General features: G+C 41.0%; 1 protein-coding gene and 2 non-coding genes across 4 annotated transcripts in view; all 3 read right to left on the bottom strand.

Annotated features, from left to right (window-relative positions):
* stxbp4 (syntaxin binding protein 4) overlaps positions 1–15,941 on the bottom strand; it is a 38,611-nt gene that overhangs the window by 6,149 nt on the left and 16,521 nt on the right. For both annotated transcript variants that reach the window (XM_047609016.1, XM_047609017.1), the window contains exons 10-19: positions 15,561–15,789; positions 15,232–15,313; positions 14,535–14,614; positions 13,203–13,299; positions 12,400–12,518; positions 10,791–10,880; positions 10,638–10,703; positions 5,453–5,632; positions 3,369–3,485; positions 2,660–2,709 (exon numbers count right to left, since the gene is read on the bottom strand). In XM_047609016.1, the coding sequence (XP_047464972.1) occupies positions 2,660–2,709; positions 3,369–3,485; positions 5,453–5,632; positions 10,638–10,703; positions 10,791–10,880; positions 12,400–12,518; positions 13,203–13,299; positions 14,535–14,614; positions 15,232–15,313; positions 15,561–15,789 (1,110 nt within the window). The remainder of the gene's footprint in view (positions 1–2,659; positions 2,710–3,368; positions 3,486–5,452; positions 5,633–10,637; positions 10,704–10,790; positions 10,881–12,399; positions 12,519–13,202; positions 13,300–14,534; positions 14,615–15,231; positions 15,314–15,560; positions 15,790–15,941) is intronic.
* Positions 5,969–6,051, bottom strand: trnal-cag. Its single transcript has one exon. It is a non-coding gene; the product is annotated as a tRNA-Leu (tRNA).
* trnal-cag lies at positions 14,963–15,045 on the bottom strand. Its single transcript has one exon. It is a non-coding gene; the product is annotated as a tRNA-Leu (tRNA).

Raw genomic sequence — 15,941 nt, 5'->3', positions numbered from 1 at the left:
GGAGTTCTGGATGGTACCGGGTTAGCGGCTCTGACCAGGAGCCCAGTTTATGGACTAAGGCGTACCGGGAGTCAAACCTCAACTCTGGAACCAGCACTAGAGGAAAAGGGTCCGGGGGTTGGGGGGGGGTGACAGGAGTCTTAGAGCCACCAACCCTGTCGCCCACGGTCGATCCCACCAGAGCATCAGCTGCTTCAGATCAGGAGCCTCAAACTTATTATGAATTTTATTCAAATACAAATACTGGATGTTCTGCACATCCCTGTGCTCCACTATCCCATCAAACTAACTAACCAACTACCAACAGGCTGTGGAGGAGTAGATGCTACTGGTGGTGCTGAGGTGCAGCCTGTTTTATACAGACTATACAGTACGAAGCACATGAGCCGTCTGTCGTCAGCAAATGGATTCAGGACAAGAATAAAGATTTACTAGAATGTAGTAATACATTTTAAAGGCTTTTTTTAGGGCTTTTTCTGTGAAGTAAATTCAGAATAAATAAATATTAACAGACAAAACAAGAACTCTTCAATAAAATCTCCTATATAGCTGTTTAGAAAAAGTCCACTGAACGTCTGGATGAGCAAACTAACCGTGGGGTGTTTCCTTCTAGCCTTCCTCTGAATTAAAGTGAAACAAACTGTTTATTTTATATTACTTTTTTTAATTATTATTATTATTATATGAGTGAATCTGACCCAGAAAGACGCAGCAGGATTATTTATGATTTAGATCACTGACATAAATGCTGTGGATTTAGTTCAGTTTAAGATGTTGGAGACTAAAACCAAACTGTATAAAGTCATATTTTCAGATGGTCGGAGCTTCGTGTTCAACCTTTTACCTCCTCAATGACATTTTCTCTCTTTTCTTGTGTTACTGCAGTGCTGAATGGAGGAGGACGGACGGCTTTAATGAGACACACAAAGTCATTAAGTGGGTGAGAAGGGGCATTTATCCCCTCGGCCTAGAAACCCAGACAGGTGAGGAAGAACGGGCTCCTGATGTTATGAAAGACGAGCCGACGTGTCCCACTGACCTGGACTGGAATAAAAGGAAGACGGCGGGAGGTGCCACAGCCCAGTGACTTAACAACACGACACATTCACCGGCTCGAAAACCTCTTACACAACAGGACACGAGGGGCAGAGAAACGATACGCGAGGAAAACAGGATGATTATAAAAAACAACAAAGAAGAAGAAGAAGAAATATCCTCAACTTAACAAAGAAAAAACAACGGAAAGAAAGATGTAAAACGAAAACAGACGACTACAAAGAGGCTGATAATAAATATCACAGAAGAAATATCCTCAGAGGAAAGAACAAGAGATCAGACGGAGACATGAAAGATGTAAAGACATAAGGAACAAGGGAACAACAGAAAGGAAAAAAGACTGAGTGAAGATTTAACAAAGGAATGAAAAGATTAGAAAAAGAAGCAAGTAAATATAAAGATTAAAACAAAGATCAGAGGAAGGAGGACATGGAAGATGGAAAACACAAGCAAATACCCCCCCCCCCCCCCCCCCTCCTCCTCCTCCTCCTCCTCCTCCTCCACTCGCTGCAGGAGCCCATTAACAGGAGATAACTGGAGTCACACCTGGACTGAAGTGGGTCAGACCACTGAGTGTGTGTTAGTGTGTGTGTTAGTGTGTGTGTGTGTGTGTGTGTGTGTGTATTAGTGTGTATTAGTGTGTGTGTGTATTAATGTTTATTAGTGTGTGTGTGTGGTATTCTTGTCTCTGCTGGGTCCCATTATGTGACTCTGAGGTGTCACTGTCTCAAGTTTCCATCAGTTCAGACGACTTTTCACTGACTTTCATTTATTCATTAAACTGACCTTAAAAAAACTTAAAGTAACTTAAAATAACTTAAAATAACTTTAACCCTCCATGGGTCATAAGGAACCATATCTGGTAACTTCACCTCTCAGTGAGGTTTATTGTCATGTGGTTTTCATTGAGCCAATCAGAGAAGATCCAGGAAACATCCTCAGGTCTAATCAGGGTCTAATGTGGTCTACAAGGTCCCCCTCTGAACTGGTTTATTAGGAACCATGAAGAAGAACAAGTGTCCTGATGTTTCTAATGTGATGATGTTGACAAGTGTCTGAATCAGCTCTGATGTTCTAATGTGACAAATACATGTTTACATTAGTTTAAGGACCAGGAACCAGATATGAGACCAGGAACCAGGAACCAGACATGAGAGATTAATTCTTCTGGATTTAACTCAGGAACATATGAAAAATGTCACAAAAGTAAAACAGTTTTCTTCTGTCCTACAATAAAACTCTAGGGTTGAATTTTAGGACGTGTTTCAGTCAGAGCCCTCATTAAATGTAACTAATCCTAAACTCACTCTCTCCATTATGAACCATTTAATGAACACACACACACACACACACACACACACGACGTTAATTCAAACAAACACACAAAAGGACAACGAAGTGAGAGTGCTGTCTGTCGCCATAGCAACCACTTCACCATCTCCACACTCAGCGGTCTGGCTCGTTAGCGTAGCCGCTGTGTCGCTAACGAGCAGCGGGCTGCCAATTAACTGTTTCTGTGAGGACCAACACACACACACACACACACACACACACACACACACACACACACACACACACACACACACACACACACTCTGTGTACCTGTAGCTCTTGGTGGGCCCGTGGCTTTCCAGCAGAAACTCCTGGACGTTCTGCAGAAACACACAAACATCAGTGAGATTCTTTTATCTTAGTTTAAAGTTTATTTTTAAACCGAGATCCATCTCGAGCTGAAGGTTCAGGCGCTGGTTTCATCCTGAGGAACCACACACAAACATGTCCCCTAACCGCCGTCAGAAAACACTACAAATAATTACAGTTTAAAATAAAGTTCTGTGTCAGGGGTTCAGGTTATAATATAAATTATAAAACAAGCTGAGACAAAGACGTCCAGGCTTGTTTCCTCTAAAGTCTTCAGCTCTAAATGTCCTGTGGAGAGTTTAGGTTTTTACCACATGACTAGAGTCTGTTAATAATACGTAGCATGTAGCCTTGGTGACTGGTTCTCCTGGGGAGTTACATGTGTGAACAACATGGAGGAAATATCAATATTTTTATTGATTCTATAATGTGAACAATGTTTTCCAGTCAGTCTGATTCTTTTTACCTTTTTTTTTATTATTATTATTGTGGCTGAAATGATCTTCTGTACGACCCCAAATATGTCTTAACGTGATAATAATAAGTAATAAGATGACATATCAGGCTGAAACCTCCAGTTCATTCTTTAATAAAGGTGGATTCACGTCTACGTTTCTCTAACTGGTGCAGTGAAAGCGTCTTAAATCAGAGTCCTGGTTCAGAGGTTTACCTCCACAAAGCTCAGCAGTTTCCCCGTCGACATCTCGAAACCCTTTTTGGTCGCTTCGCTCTTCCGTAGCTGACACTCCAGGACGGCCACTCTCTTCTTCAGCTCGTCCGTCTCCTCCTGAAGGAAACAAACATTTTATTCTGTTGGTTCAGTCTAATGTTTATGTGGCCTTATATTTATACGTGAATAGTTCAGCTTTAGCTCATGAAGCTCATTTCCAGCTGTCGTCCCCGGCCAAGTTAAAAAGCATAAAGAAAACCATAAAATTATTTTAAAAAGCAGCAGTGATTTACAAATACAACACAGAAGAGAACGATGGAGGCGGCTGTGAGAGCAAAACACAAAACACAAGCTTCTCTCCAGTAGCATCAGAACCACAATCACATGCTAAACATCACAATGCACAAACAGCTTCATACAGCACACGCACAATACACGCATCCAATAAACAGCACAAACTCATTTACATTTAAACGAACACATGATTAATGTGAGCAGGTGTTCCTCATTTTAAAACGTTATTTGTGTTTAGTTACAGGTCTTTCTGCAGATGGTTTAAAGGCGACTGAAGCAGAATAAAACACAGATGCATGCTGGGAAACCATCAACCTGTGGAGGAACATCCACAAATCTTCTAAACCAGCTGATGGTTGAATAAATGAACACAAGACATGAGGAGCAAAGAATCTGAAGCTGCTTTTACTCACATTTCTTTTTCTTTTTATTAAACGTTTTTATTTTATAATTCCAATTTTTTATACAGAATTATTAATTATCTAAATAAATAAGTGAACATCGTATCAGAGGAACATGAACATGAGGACAATTAACAACTAAACAATGAAAAAGAAAAAAGTGGTCAATCAGGAATTACAGCACATAAATATTCATAAAGATGTGGGTCTTTCTTCATTTTACAACATTATAATATCTTTTATATGATATTATCTCATTCAGATATGTATTAATGCATAAAATAAAGCATTACTGTATTTTTATGCTGAAAGAATTTAAAATTTATTCCCAAATAAAAATCAACCTTCATGTTTTCATATGTTAAATTTGGAATATTTTGACAGGAGGAGAATATATGTTTTGTGGTTTCACACATTTAGAAAATAGATTCAGTTCTGACGTCTCTTAGCTCCTTTAGTTCCTTCGCTTTTCTTCTTCTTCTTCTTCTCCTTCTTCTTCTCATTCAGTTCAGTCAAACACGTTCTATGTTCTTTTCTACATGTACCTCCTCAGTCTGGTTCACTCTGTAACAACTCCTCCCAAACACTAGGCGGCGCTGTGTCTTTTTTTCCAGTTGGGTTAATTTTTGTTTCTACTTCCTGATGGTGACCAGATTTGAGTTTGTGACCTGTTGTGTGAAGGCCGGTGACTTCCTGCTTTGCACATCAGACACTCAGCTTCAAATGGACCGAGACGAAAATGTTTTTTTGTTTTTTTTTTTTCATTCGCCCGTGAACTGACACTTATGTGTTTTTTGTTTTTGTTTGACACTTATGTTTCGACACTGATGCAGATGAGATGTCTGCATGTGCATCGTGCCTGTAAACAGGGAAGTTTGGGCTGTTGATGTGCTGACTAATTAAAAGAAGGCAACCGACCCATGACGCTAACTCACCACTCCCCCACTTCACAACGCGAACAGAACTGAGTAGTTTGTGAACGACAGAGAAACACAACATGTTTGAGGTTCTAGTAGAACAAAAAACCCAGAAGAGTTTGAAATTCTGCCTGGACACATTTTTAATTCTTAGATTTAGGAGGACGTCTGGTCACGCTAACTCTCTGCTTCACAGAAACTCTGCTGAAATGTCTCTGAAGACGAGTCGTCCAAACATCTGTGTCTCCAAACCTCCTCAGTTCACCTGACCCAGTTTCTACTGATCCACAACTATCAGTTACAGTAGAACATGGAGGAGACACGCTGCTACCAGGAGGACCAGTCACAGCTGTGGTCTGAAGCAGAGCTGAATGTCAGGCGACGGCTGAAGCTGAAGCTGAGTCAGAGGCGTCTCCCTCTCTAGTCTCTACTGAATTAAACCCAGATAAGTCCAGACTCTGAGGTGTCTCACCTTATTGGTGGGCGTTGGGCGCTCTGTCCTCTGAGTCTTCAGCTCGGCGATCTCGGCCTCCAGCAGGTGGATCACCTCCTCGTAGTCCATCTCCATCCCCCTCGCCTGCTTCTGGGCCGCCTCGGCCAGCTGGATCCGGGTCCTCAGAGCCCGACTCTCCTCAGCTCCAGACTTCACGTCCTGCAGCAAAGACGAGGATGAAGGAGACGGATTAGTCTGGACCTGCTTCAGGGTCCAGTTAATGGTCTTAATTAAAATGAGTCTCCATTAATTTTTCTCCAGCTAGAACTGGAGATCTGATCTCATTCTGTGCGTGAATCAGCAGCAGTGCCACCATGTGGTCAGTAGAATATTGTATCAGCTGCTGCCTCTGATGGATCTCTACCTACCACTGGACCAGAACCAGGAGACTTGGAGAGTTGATCAGGATTTAGAACCAGATGAAAAGACTCTCACACTAGTTATTTTAGGTTAAGTTGGATGAGGAGGTGAACTCATCTATGAACCTAAAACATATGTCAGAAGTGGGATTCGAACCCACGCCTCCAGGGGAGACTGCGACCTGAACGCAGCGCCTTAGACCGCTCGGCCATCCTGACACATCTGATAGAAGTGGACATAAGATCAGGACACAAGGTCCAGCTCTGGAACCCAGGAGGACGGTGGTTTGGAGGAAATCTGTTTATGATGGAGAGGAACAGTTTCCAACCTGACTCATCTCTGAATGAATCAAACTATTAGACTGTGGATGTTTATCTTCATGCTACAAGTTAGTCTGCACCTTGTTGTTTGAGTCTATGTAGACTGAGATTAAGAAAAGATTAAAATAACCCACGCAGACACAGGGAGAACATGCAAACTCCCCCCAGAAAGGCTGGGTGGAGTTACCAAACTGACCCAGGACTGCATGGCTGGACTCACACCAGGACCTTTAAAATGGAAACATCTCCAAATAAACTCTATTTAATCAAATGAGAACTTTGTGAATCTCTGTAATTAGGACCGGGTTTAAAACACATCTGATCGTTCCTGAATCCTCTGGTTAGAAATCTAAGTCCATCCAGAACATGACAGGAGATCAAACTAAAACACTTCATCTGATTAAATAAAAAAAGGTAAATCAAATCAAAAGATTTCTCCCCTTCTTCCCTGCCGCGCTGAGGTAGTGTAAAATATATATACACACATATAATGTGTACAGTGTGTGTGTGTGTCTATATATATATATATATATATATATATGAGCTCATTACCTCCTTTGTAGTGTATTATATTATATTGTCTCCTGGGTTGATGCAACACAAAATAGCCCAATCTTCCCCCTTTTTATATCAGGTGTTATCCTGTGTCTCTGAACGACTGTACGTGCACAATCTTCTTGAATCTTGAATCATGACAGTAAACTGTGTTAAAAAGTGACCCTGTTGACTCAGATCAGTGAACAGTTGAATGAACTCAGTGGATTCAGTTTTTAAACGTCACCTTTTAAATTAAAGAATAAAAGTCTTTACTGCAGCAGCGTCTGGGTGTAGATCTGTCAGAACGAGCCTTTGGTTCAGAGGAGAGTGTGTGCTCGGCCTCGTCTAGTTGGGTAACTAATGGATCCCAGCATGAGCTTTCTTCCTTCCAGCTGTGGCCTCGGGGGGTCCTGAGGGGCCCTGAGAGGCCCCCCGTCTGGAAGTCTGACCTCCAGCTCTAATGAGGGAGTGAGTCAACCGTCTACTAAAAGGAAAAACTGTCTCGCTGTGCAGCCTGGCAGCAAGCAAAGAGCGGCCGTCCTGTTTCAGGTTTATCTGAAAGCTTCTGGCTTCGAACGTCATCTAATAATAATAATAATAATAATAAAAAAAAGATGATGATGAGGAGGAGGAGGAGGAGGAGGAGGATGTGACTTCACCCTCAGAGGATTCAGGAGAAAGATTCAGACCTGGACTCAAGGCCAAGTTTTAACAGCTGGACGCATCAGAAAAGTTAACAGCAACAAGCTACATTTATGAGACAGAGAATATCTTCATTAAAGATGCAGCTCAGACCTCTTTTTATTTATCGTCTTTGTCTCGGAGCTGAAACTTTAATCTTTTTTGTGCGAAACTTTAATTCAAGCAGAGATAAATAATTTAACGTCTCAGATGTTCTTTTAAATCTAAACATTCTCTCAGCAAACGCAGGGAGCTTCAGATTCATAACGTAGAGTTCATCAGTGACGTCTTTGCATTAGGGGCACAGTTCCACCAGGGGGCGCTGCTGTTCCGGGGGTGGATTTTCAGCTTTTCTAAGTTTTCCTGTATCAAAAACGCTGCTGCACATAAGTTAATAAATAATAAACTTTGTCCCCAATGAAATGTCCACATCTGATGAACACAACTGTACTGTACTGGACTGTACAGGCCTCGCTAGCTCAGCTAACATAGCATCGGTAGGCTAACTGATGTTTCATTCATTCATTGCATGATGAATGGAGTTGTCTACCTGGCTAGTGTTAGATTCAGGACTTTACCAGTTGAGCAGAAGTTGGACATAAAAGGTTTGGGAGCACATCGACCAGGGAAAGACAAAACTAGGTCATTCAACCAGGAGTAGCTTAAGAGGAAAATATGGTTAACAGGAAGCTGTCAAAAGGTGGGTGGTAAATAATTAATTTTTAATCTAAATAGATTTGATCATGTAGTTTACATATTGTTTAAATTATAATGGAATTGCCTTATTGGTGATACGTGTGTGGAGCTGTCCACCTGTCTGTGGTGCTGAAATGTCTGTTGGCTGTGGTATATTATGTGTGGTGACTTTGTATATTAATTGCTGTGTACTGGGTGTGCGCCGTTAATGCCATGAACCATATTGTGTTTTTATTGTTGTCATGTTTCTATCTTGAGTATTTGATATAGTGAGATCTTTATCGCTGCCATTTGGTGGCGCTATTGATTGATATGATATTGAATACTGCAATTTTGTCATCACCTGTTTGTTGTCAGGTGCTGTGTTCCCCTCTCTAATGTGCTACTGTGTTTTTTTGTTTGTTTGTTTTGTTTTTTTTGTGGGGGCAGTGATTATGATATTTCTGGATTGCATTATAAGATTTTCCTGGATGCCGAGTGAGATGCAGAGTGAGATCTGTTGGTCCGTTATGAAACCCTCTCAGCTTCAGTTTCCTTTATAACGACCATTTAATAACAAAGTAATAGAACTGAATGATGTGCTGATGGTGAAGGACAGATTAGAGGAGACAGATAAACTCTCTGGTCTGGTCATACTGAGAAATTAAAACTGGTCATGTTTTCAGTGTTTTGTTTTTCATTTAATTTAATATTTTAATTTTAAATTATTATTATTATTTGTTAAATTTTTTATTTTGGTAATTATTTTCAATTTCCATGATTCAATATCACATCACAGTCATCGGCCTTAAAATGATTTATAATTTATACCTGTATCCTATATAATCAATCTAACTGAGGATCTGCAGAAAAATACAAAAGTCTGGACAAAACTGTACAAATATGGAACAAAACTGAAGGGAAAACTAGATGAATTGAACTCTATTTCCTCTCCTTATAATCTTCTTCTCTAATCATCTCACATTTTAGAGCTTTTTTTGAAAATTAATATAGATTTTCACACTGAAAACTCAAACACATCAGTATTTAACATTTGTTCTTTCCATATTTCAAAAATAAAGAGTCCTCTTAAATGATGTTTTCCTTCTCTTAATTTGAAGAAATGTTAAACACAATCAGGGGCTTTTATTCTGATAGATTTAACTGAATTACACCTAAGAATCTGAATGAGTCTGGTGTGTTGTGTTGACTGTGTTGCAGTTGTCTCTGTGGTTCAGGTCCTGAACCAGGTCCTAGTTTCATTGTTTTGAGCTTTTGTTAGTTCACTTCTTCATTTAATATCAGTTATTTAGATTTTCTCGTCATGTTTTTGTCTCTTGAAGGAGGATTTTTTCTCAGAAATAAAGACTGAGATCTGCCCTACAAGCAGAAACGAGGAATGTTTGTGCATTTACCTCAGTTTGTTGTGAATCATTAAAACATTTCTGGTGTCAGTGTCCCTGCTTTCCATTTAGACAACTAAAATTTTGAAATTCTGATAATTATGCAAAAAAATAAATAAATAAATGTTACCTCATTATGGAAAGATGAACTGGATGGATGGATGGATAATGATTCTGATTTAGATCTAGAGTTTAAGCTGTTTGTAGTTAAAATGTTGTTCTTTGCTGAGTGGTTGACTGTTTGTTGGTTTGTTATTGGATTTGTTTGTTCTTTTCTTTTTCTTGGTAGATTGTGCACCTGTTGTGTGTAGATGTGTGTATATCTATATACATGAATAAAAAATAGTAAAAAAGAAATAAAGACTGAGAGAATTCGAACGTCGCCTCTGAGTCGTGTGATTGGGTTCAAGCCTTGTTCAGTTGTGACAAATATAGAAATAAATATACAAAGAGAGGTAATAACCAGCCAGTAAAAGGTAAAAATAAAAACTGTAGAGCTGCAGAAATGTGTCTGAGTTGTTGGGGGATGAATACATCGAATATGAGGGATAAAGAGGGTCTTACATGGACGCATGGACAAGAGTGTGAAACTATGGGAAATAAAAGCTCCTGCACGACTTTAATGAACTAAATGAGAGCTTCACCTGCAGAACAATATAAGAATAAGGTCATTTATGTGACGTCAAATTAAAACCATCATCGCTCTGGATCATAGTGAATGATTCATTCAACTGATGTTAATGGTTCAACTGTTTGCTCCTGGTTTATACATAAAAAAGCTTTAAAAAAAGGAAACTGAACTTGCAGAGTTCACAGAAGATGTTTCACTGGCTACGGTTTAGAGTTTTTATCTTTAAAGTACACCTCCCTTTGAAGATAAAAACGTCCCAAGAAAGTTTTCAGAAGACACGTCTGAGAAACCATCTTAAATGAAATAAATTATTATTTTACTGGAGAAGAAGAACATGACTCAAGGTACAAACACTGATCTGCCTCAATGAAACATCTTAAATCAAATCATTTATCTTCCAGGATCATTCTTCTTTCTACTCAGTGTTGTCTCAGAGGACGTCTCACACCTGGAGACTGGAGCCTATGACTGTCACCGAGTCGAGACCCCAATGAATGAACATAGGAGGGAAAGAAGGACGAAAGGACAGAGACCATACGTCTACAGGTGCGACTCACCTGTTTGACTTTACTGAGCTCCTCCTCCATGTGGTGGTGAACTCTCTGAGCCTCCACCAGCTGCTCCTGTAGAAGAGACACCGTGGAAACAAGAAGAGGCTCCTTTTATCTGCTTCATCTCCAGACTTCTTGTCTTTGTGGAAACAGTTTTACCTGAAGCCTCTTGATCTCCCTCAGAGCCTCGATGTGCTCCTTCCTCAGCTTCTCCATCTCCTCCAGGTCCTCAGAGTCCGACAGGGACAGCTGCACCACAAAAAACACAAAAAACACAAAAACCTAAAACACTTATAATCTAACAATGGAGGATCAACTCATCCTGGAGCCACTTTCTAACAAACTGAATAAGATTCTGTTTTAAAAGCGACTCCTGAAGCTCATGAATAGAAACTTTCACTAAAACCCAAACCTCCTGAAACCTCAGCTCATTGTTTCTATCTGTGAGTTTCCAGTTTAGAGACAGGACGTTCATGGAGTTAAATCCTCTGTTTAAAAAAAAAAGACCTTTAAAACCGTGTAACTAGAAGAACCTCAAGTTCAGTTCAGAGAAAAAATGTTAAATATGATAAATATTATAATATTTTAATAAGTATTTTGCTGTTGTAAACATGACTCAGCTACACAAAGTCATTTAAACTTAATTTTATGTAAATAAACACACTGTAAAAACTACGATGAAACGTCTCAAATCAAGTTCTGTTTTTATCTTCCAGGATCTTTCTTCTTTCAACTCCATCTGTGTCTCTTTTCATTCTCCACATAAACTATGAGACTGCAAAAAAGGAATTCCAAGAAAGGAAAAATCCTTGTATCAAAGAAATAAATCTGAATTCTTCTCCTTTTCCCTCAGATTAAAACCAGATAAATGAGATTGATGACGTACGTCCAGAGATGAACTGATTGGAGAGTCTCACTGAACATTTTCCTTGGATCAACACAGACCATTTGACTTATTTTAACTAATATATTTCTCTTTGTCCACCAGATAAAACGTAGAGACTGATCCTGCTCCATCTCTCTGAGGCCTCTGTGAGTTCATGTCGTCCTCATTGATTATCGACCTGATGCTGCGTGACCTCGGCAGCCAAGAAAATCTTTACTGTGGTCTGATTGGACGGGTGGTCTCAGCTCAGAGCGTCAACTGGTCGATACGAGTCTGAGCCAGAAACCAGGAAACACCAGGAAACCAGACTGGTTTTAGTTTAACCCCTCATGGGTCATAAGGAACCATATGTGGTAACATCTATCAGTGAGGTTTATTGTCATGTGGTTTTCATTGAGCCAATCAGAGAAGATCCAGGAACCATCCTCAGGTCTAATCAGGGTCTAATGTGGTCTACAAGGTCCCCCTCTGATCTGGTTTATCAGGAACCATGAAGAAGAACAAGTGTCCTAATGTTTCTAATGTGATGATGTTGACAAGTGTCTGAATCAGCTCTGATGTTCTAATGTGACAAATACATGTTTACATTAGTTTAAGGACCAGGAACTAGATATGAGACCAGGAACCAGATATGAGACCAGGAACCAGATATGAGACCAGGAACCAGATATGAGACCAGAACCAGATATAAGAGATTCATTCTTCTGGATTTAACTCAGGAACAATAAAAGACGACGTCCTATAAAAACACTCTAGGTTTGAAATGTAGAATTTCCAGGTATTTCCATGAGAACCTGACATCCTGTTACATCCTGTTACATCCTGTTAAGATCCTGTTACATCCTGTTACATCCTGTTAAGATCCTGTTAAGACCCTCGTACCCGTGGCTCCGTCGGAGACTCCAATAAACTGGACAGGTCGTCGGAGGTGAACCTGGAACCGGGGGGACAGAGTTCGTCCAGCTGAGGTTTGAACAGCTCCCTGATCAGATTCTCCAAGTCTGGAAGAAGAAGGAAAAATATGAACCACAACATTATGACCGCTGAGAGGAGAAGTAAATAACATTTAAACCATGTTGTGTCAATTCAGGGTTCAGTTGGGAAACGTTTGGACCTAACATTCATTCATTCATTCATTCCCCCACCCCATAGCAATGACACTTCTGCAGCTGGACACAGACACACACACAAAAAAAATTTAGGAACAACTCAAACAAACATGAAGAACAACACAAGGTTTTGACCTTGCCTCCAAATTCACCACTAACAACATTAAACAACCTCAGAATACACATGTCCATTATCTGATGAGTCACCTCCACACACAACATTAGGAACGTGGTCATAATGTTATGGCTGCTTGATGTAAATGGTAGATATCATAATTTTTTCATTCATTCACATGAAAATCTCCAGACGAACTGACTTTAACTTAAATAACGAACATTAGTTGATGCAGGTAAATGAGAGAAGCAGCTCTGGGATGAGTTACTAATAAAATGAAAATATAAACATGTAGATTTAAGAGGAGACGGCGTCAGTGGTGACCTACAAGAGACGTACGTTATCGTGTTTCTGTGTTAGAGGAAAAATAATATAAAACCTGCAAATGAATCAGACTCCTGACGTCTGGCCACGTCCTGGACGTAGAGGACGAGGTTAAATGATGCTGGGTTCTGTCCTACCTGTGAAGGCCACCGTCCCGGACGGATCGGCTCGTAGTCTGGACCCCAGCGCCTGCCTCTGAGCCTCCGTGGGCTTCAGACCAATCAGATCCAGAGCCTGGACACAGACGAACAGATCAATGGCACACAAGCATCGAACCGACCAATGAAACGGCTGCAGAGCATGTCAGGACGAGGAGGACGAGGGGACGAAGGGACGAAGGGACGAAGGGACGAAGGGACGAGGCTCAGCACCTTCTGAATGTCCTCACATCACAAAACAACAAAACCTCAATAAAAAGCAACACTTATCATTTATAAACTCATATTTGAACATGAACTCATGCTTAAATGAATTATTATTATTATTATTATTATTAATTCAATTAATTAAGAGCAGCTCCAGTTTGTAATGAACACATGCAGTAGAACAGAGATCTGAACACTGGTTGGTTTGTTCGGACAGACACATCCCATAATTTCAAACATTCAAGTTTAAAAATTGTGTTTAGAAAATGTGTTAAATTAGTGGCAGCAACAGAGTGTGTGCATTTTTGGAGGGATTTCAAGTTTGATTTAAACCAGAAACAAAAACTGTAAAAACACAACTGTTATTAGAAGAGAAACTGAAACAAAACTAACAAACTGAAAGTCTCTCTGGACCATGAAGTAGTCTCCTCCATGGTGGACACTGGTCTCTCTGGACCAGGAAGTAGTCTCCTCCATGGTGGACACTGGTCTCGCTGGACCATGAAGCAGTCTCCTCCATGGTGGACACTGGTCTCTCTGGACCAGGAAGTAGTCTCCTCCATGGTGGACACTGGTCTCTCTGGACCAAATAAACCTGGTTCTTCTCCAGATTCTAGACAAACGCTCAGATGATCAGATCTCTTGTGTCAGAAAGCCTAAGATTAAATCTGAATATTGATCCAGAGTCATGTTTAGATCAAAAGAAAAGATTTGAAATCACTGACTGATGGAAACAACTTTTATATGAATCTAATAACCACTCGTTTCTTCTTTACTAAATTAAAGGTAAATTCACTTTTTATTTTTATTCTATTTAAATCAGTTCAACTCTAAATTCATACACTCATCTAAAACCAAATACAAATTCCTAAAAAGTCCCTGGATAATAATCTGTCCCCCTCTTAAAGGTGATTGTTGTTCTTAGAGTTTGTAGAAGTTGGAGCCCTCTAGTGGTGAGTGTGCAGATTACAGCCGTCTCAGAGCAGTGGCTGGTTCATAGTTCCAGGAGATAAAAACTCTGAGTAGAAGCAGATGACAGAGCTGTGTCTCTCTATTCTCCTGATGAATGAGATGAATGAGATAAATGAGATGAATGTGGATGACCTGCTCCAGTCGGTCCAGTTTGAGGCGACAGGTGCTGCTGAGGGAACACGTCCTCTGAGGAGGCTGACGAAATGAACACTCTGCAGACAAACACACAAGAGATTCACCGTTAGAGGAGAAACATTAGTGATAAATACAGTGAACCAGGGAGCAGGACTTAGTCAGACTCAGTTGATTAACTGAGCCAGAACTGGAGATCTGATCTCAGTCTGAGTGTAAATCAGCAGCAGCGCCACCATGTGGTCAGTAGAATATTGTATCAGCTGCTGCCTCTGATGGATCTCTACCTACCACTGGACCAGAACCAGGAACACATGGAAGGAGACTTGGAGACATAATCCAGATGGAAAGACTCCCACATGTTCTTTTTTTATGTATGACACCAGTTATTTTAGGTTTAGTTGGACGAGGAGGTGAACTAAAAACTATGTCAGAAGTGGGATTTGAACCCACGCCTCCAGGGGAGACTGCTACCTGAACGCAGCACCTTAGACCGCTCGGCCATCCTGACTCATACGTAGGTAGGTAGGTAGGTAGGTAGGTAGGTAGGTAGGTAGGTAGGTAGGTAGGTAGGTAGGTAGGTAGGTAGGTAGGTAGGTAGGTAGGTAGGTAGGTAGGTAGGTAGGTAGGTAGGTAGGTGGTTGGTAGGTAGGTAGGTAGGTAGGTAGGTAGGTAGGTAGGTAAATTTATTTCCTACCAGGGTTTGTATCAGTGATGGCGTCACTCTCCAGAGGTGAGGAGACACATGTCTGCTCTGCTCTGACCGGAGACACCTGCACCTGCAGAACATATCAACACAACTTATCAACACACTCCTCATGCAATGACTTGTTTTTAGTCTACATTAAAATATCTTTTCCTATAAGAACTTTACATAGACGTTAAGGATTACTAATGATATATAGACTTTTTAATATTAAGAGTCGTGGTCTGGGTAGAAGTCTCTATACTGGGAGTGTTATGTTTTAGAGGACAGACTTTAACGGGGGCTGAGGAGTCTGAGGGTCTCGCTGCTGGAGCCCAGACCTGAGTGACGTTGACGGACGGCAGGGTTTCACTGGCAGGGTTCCGGCTGGAGGTGATCTTGGTGACCACGGTCGGTTGTGGAGGCACGACGCCCGACCCGGGGGCCCTCACCTGAGGCTGCACACCCCCAGCACTGGACCCCGGCACGGAGATGGGACTATGGGGTCCACTGCTGGAGCTGGAAGAAGACCTCCGTCTGATGAAAGCAATTTCCACTGTGGGGTCCGGTCTGCAACGCAACACAAGTCGTTTTACTTTAGAGCATAGGTCTTAAACAGGGGGTCTGCGCCCCCTAGGGGTAACACCACACAATTCAGCGATACACTAGCCAGGACCTGTCAATCTGAGGTTGTTGCTGAGCCAATCACAGGCTGCAGTGTT

Source organism: Mugil cephalus, chromosome 16 (genome assembly GCF_022458985.1).
Source record: "Mugil cephalus isolate CIBA_MC_2020 chromosome 16, CIBA_Mcephalus_1.1, whole genome shotgun sequence".
In the NCBI taxonomy this organism is placed as follows: domain Eukaryota; kingdom Metazoa; phylum Chordata; class Actinopteri; order Mugiliformes; family Mugilidae; genus Mugil; species Mugil cephalus.
Note: the sequence above shows the minus strand (reverse complement) of the source record. Positions and strands in the feature narration are given on the sequence as shown.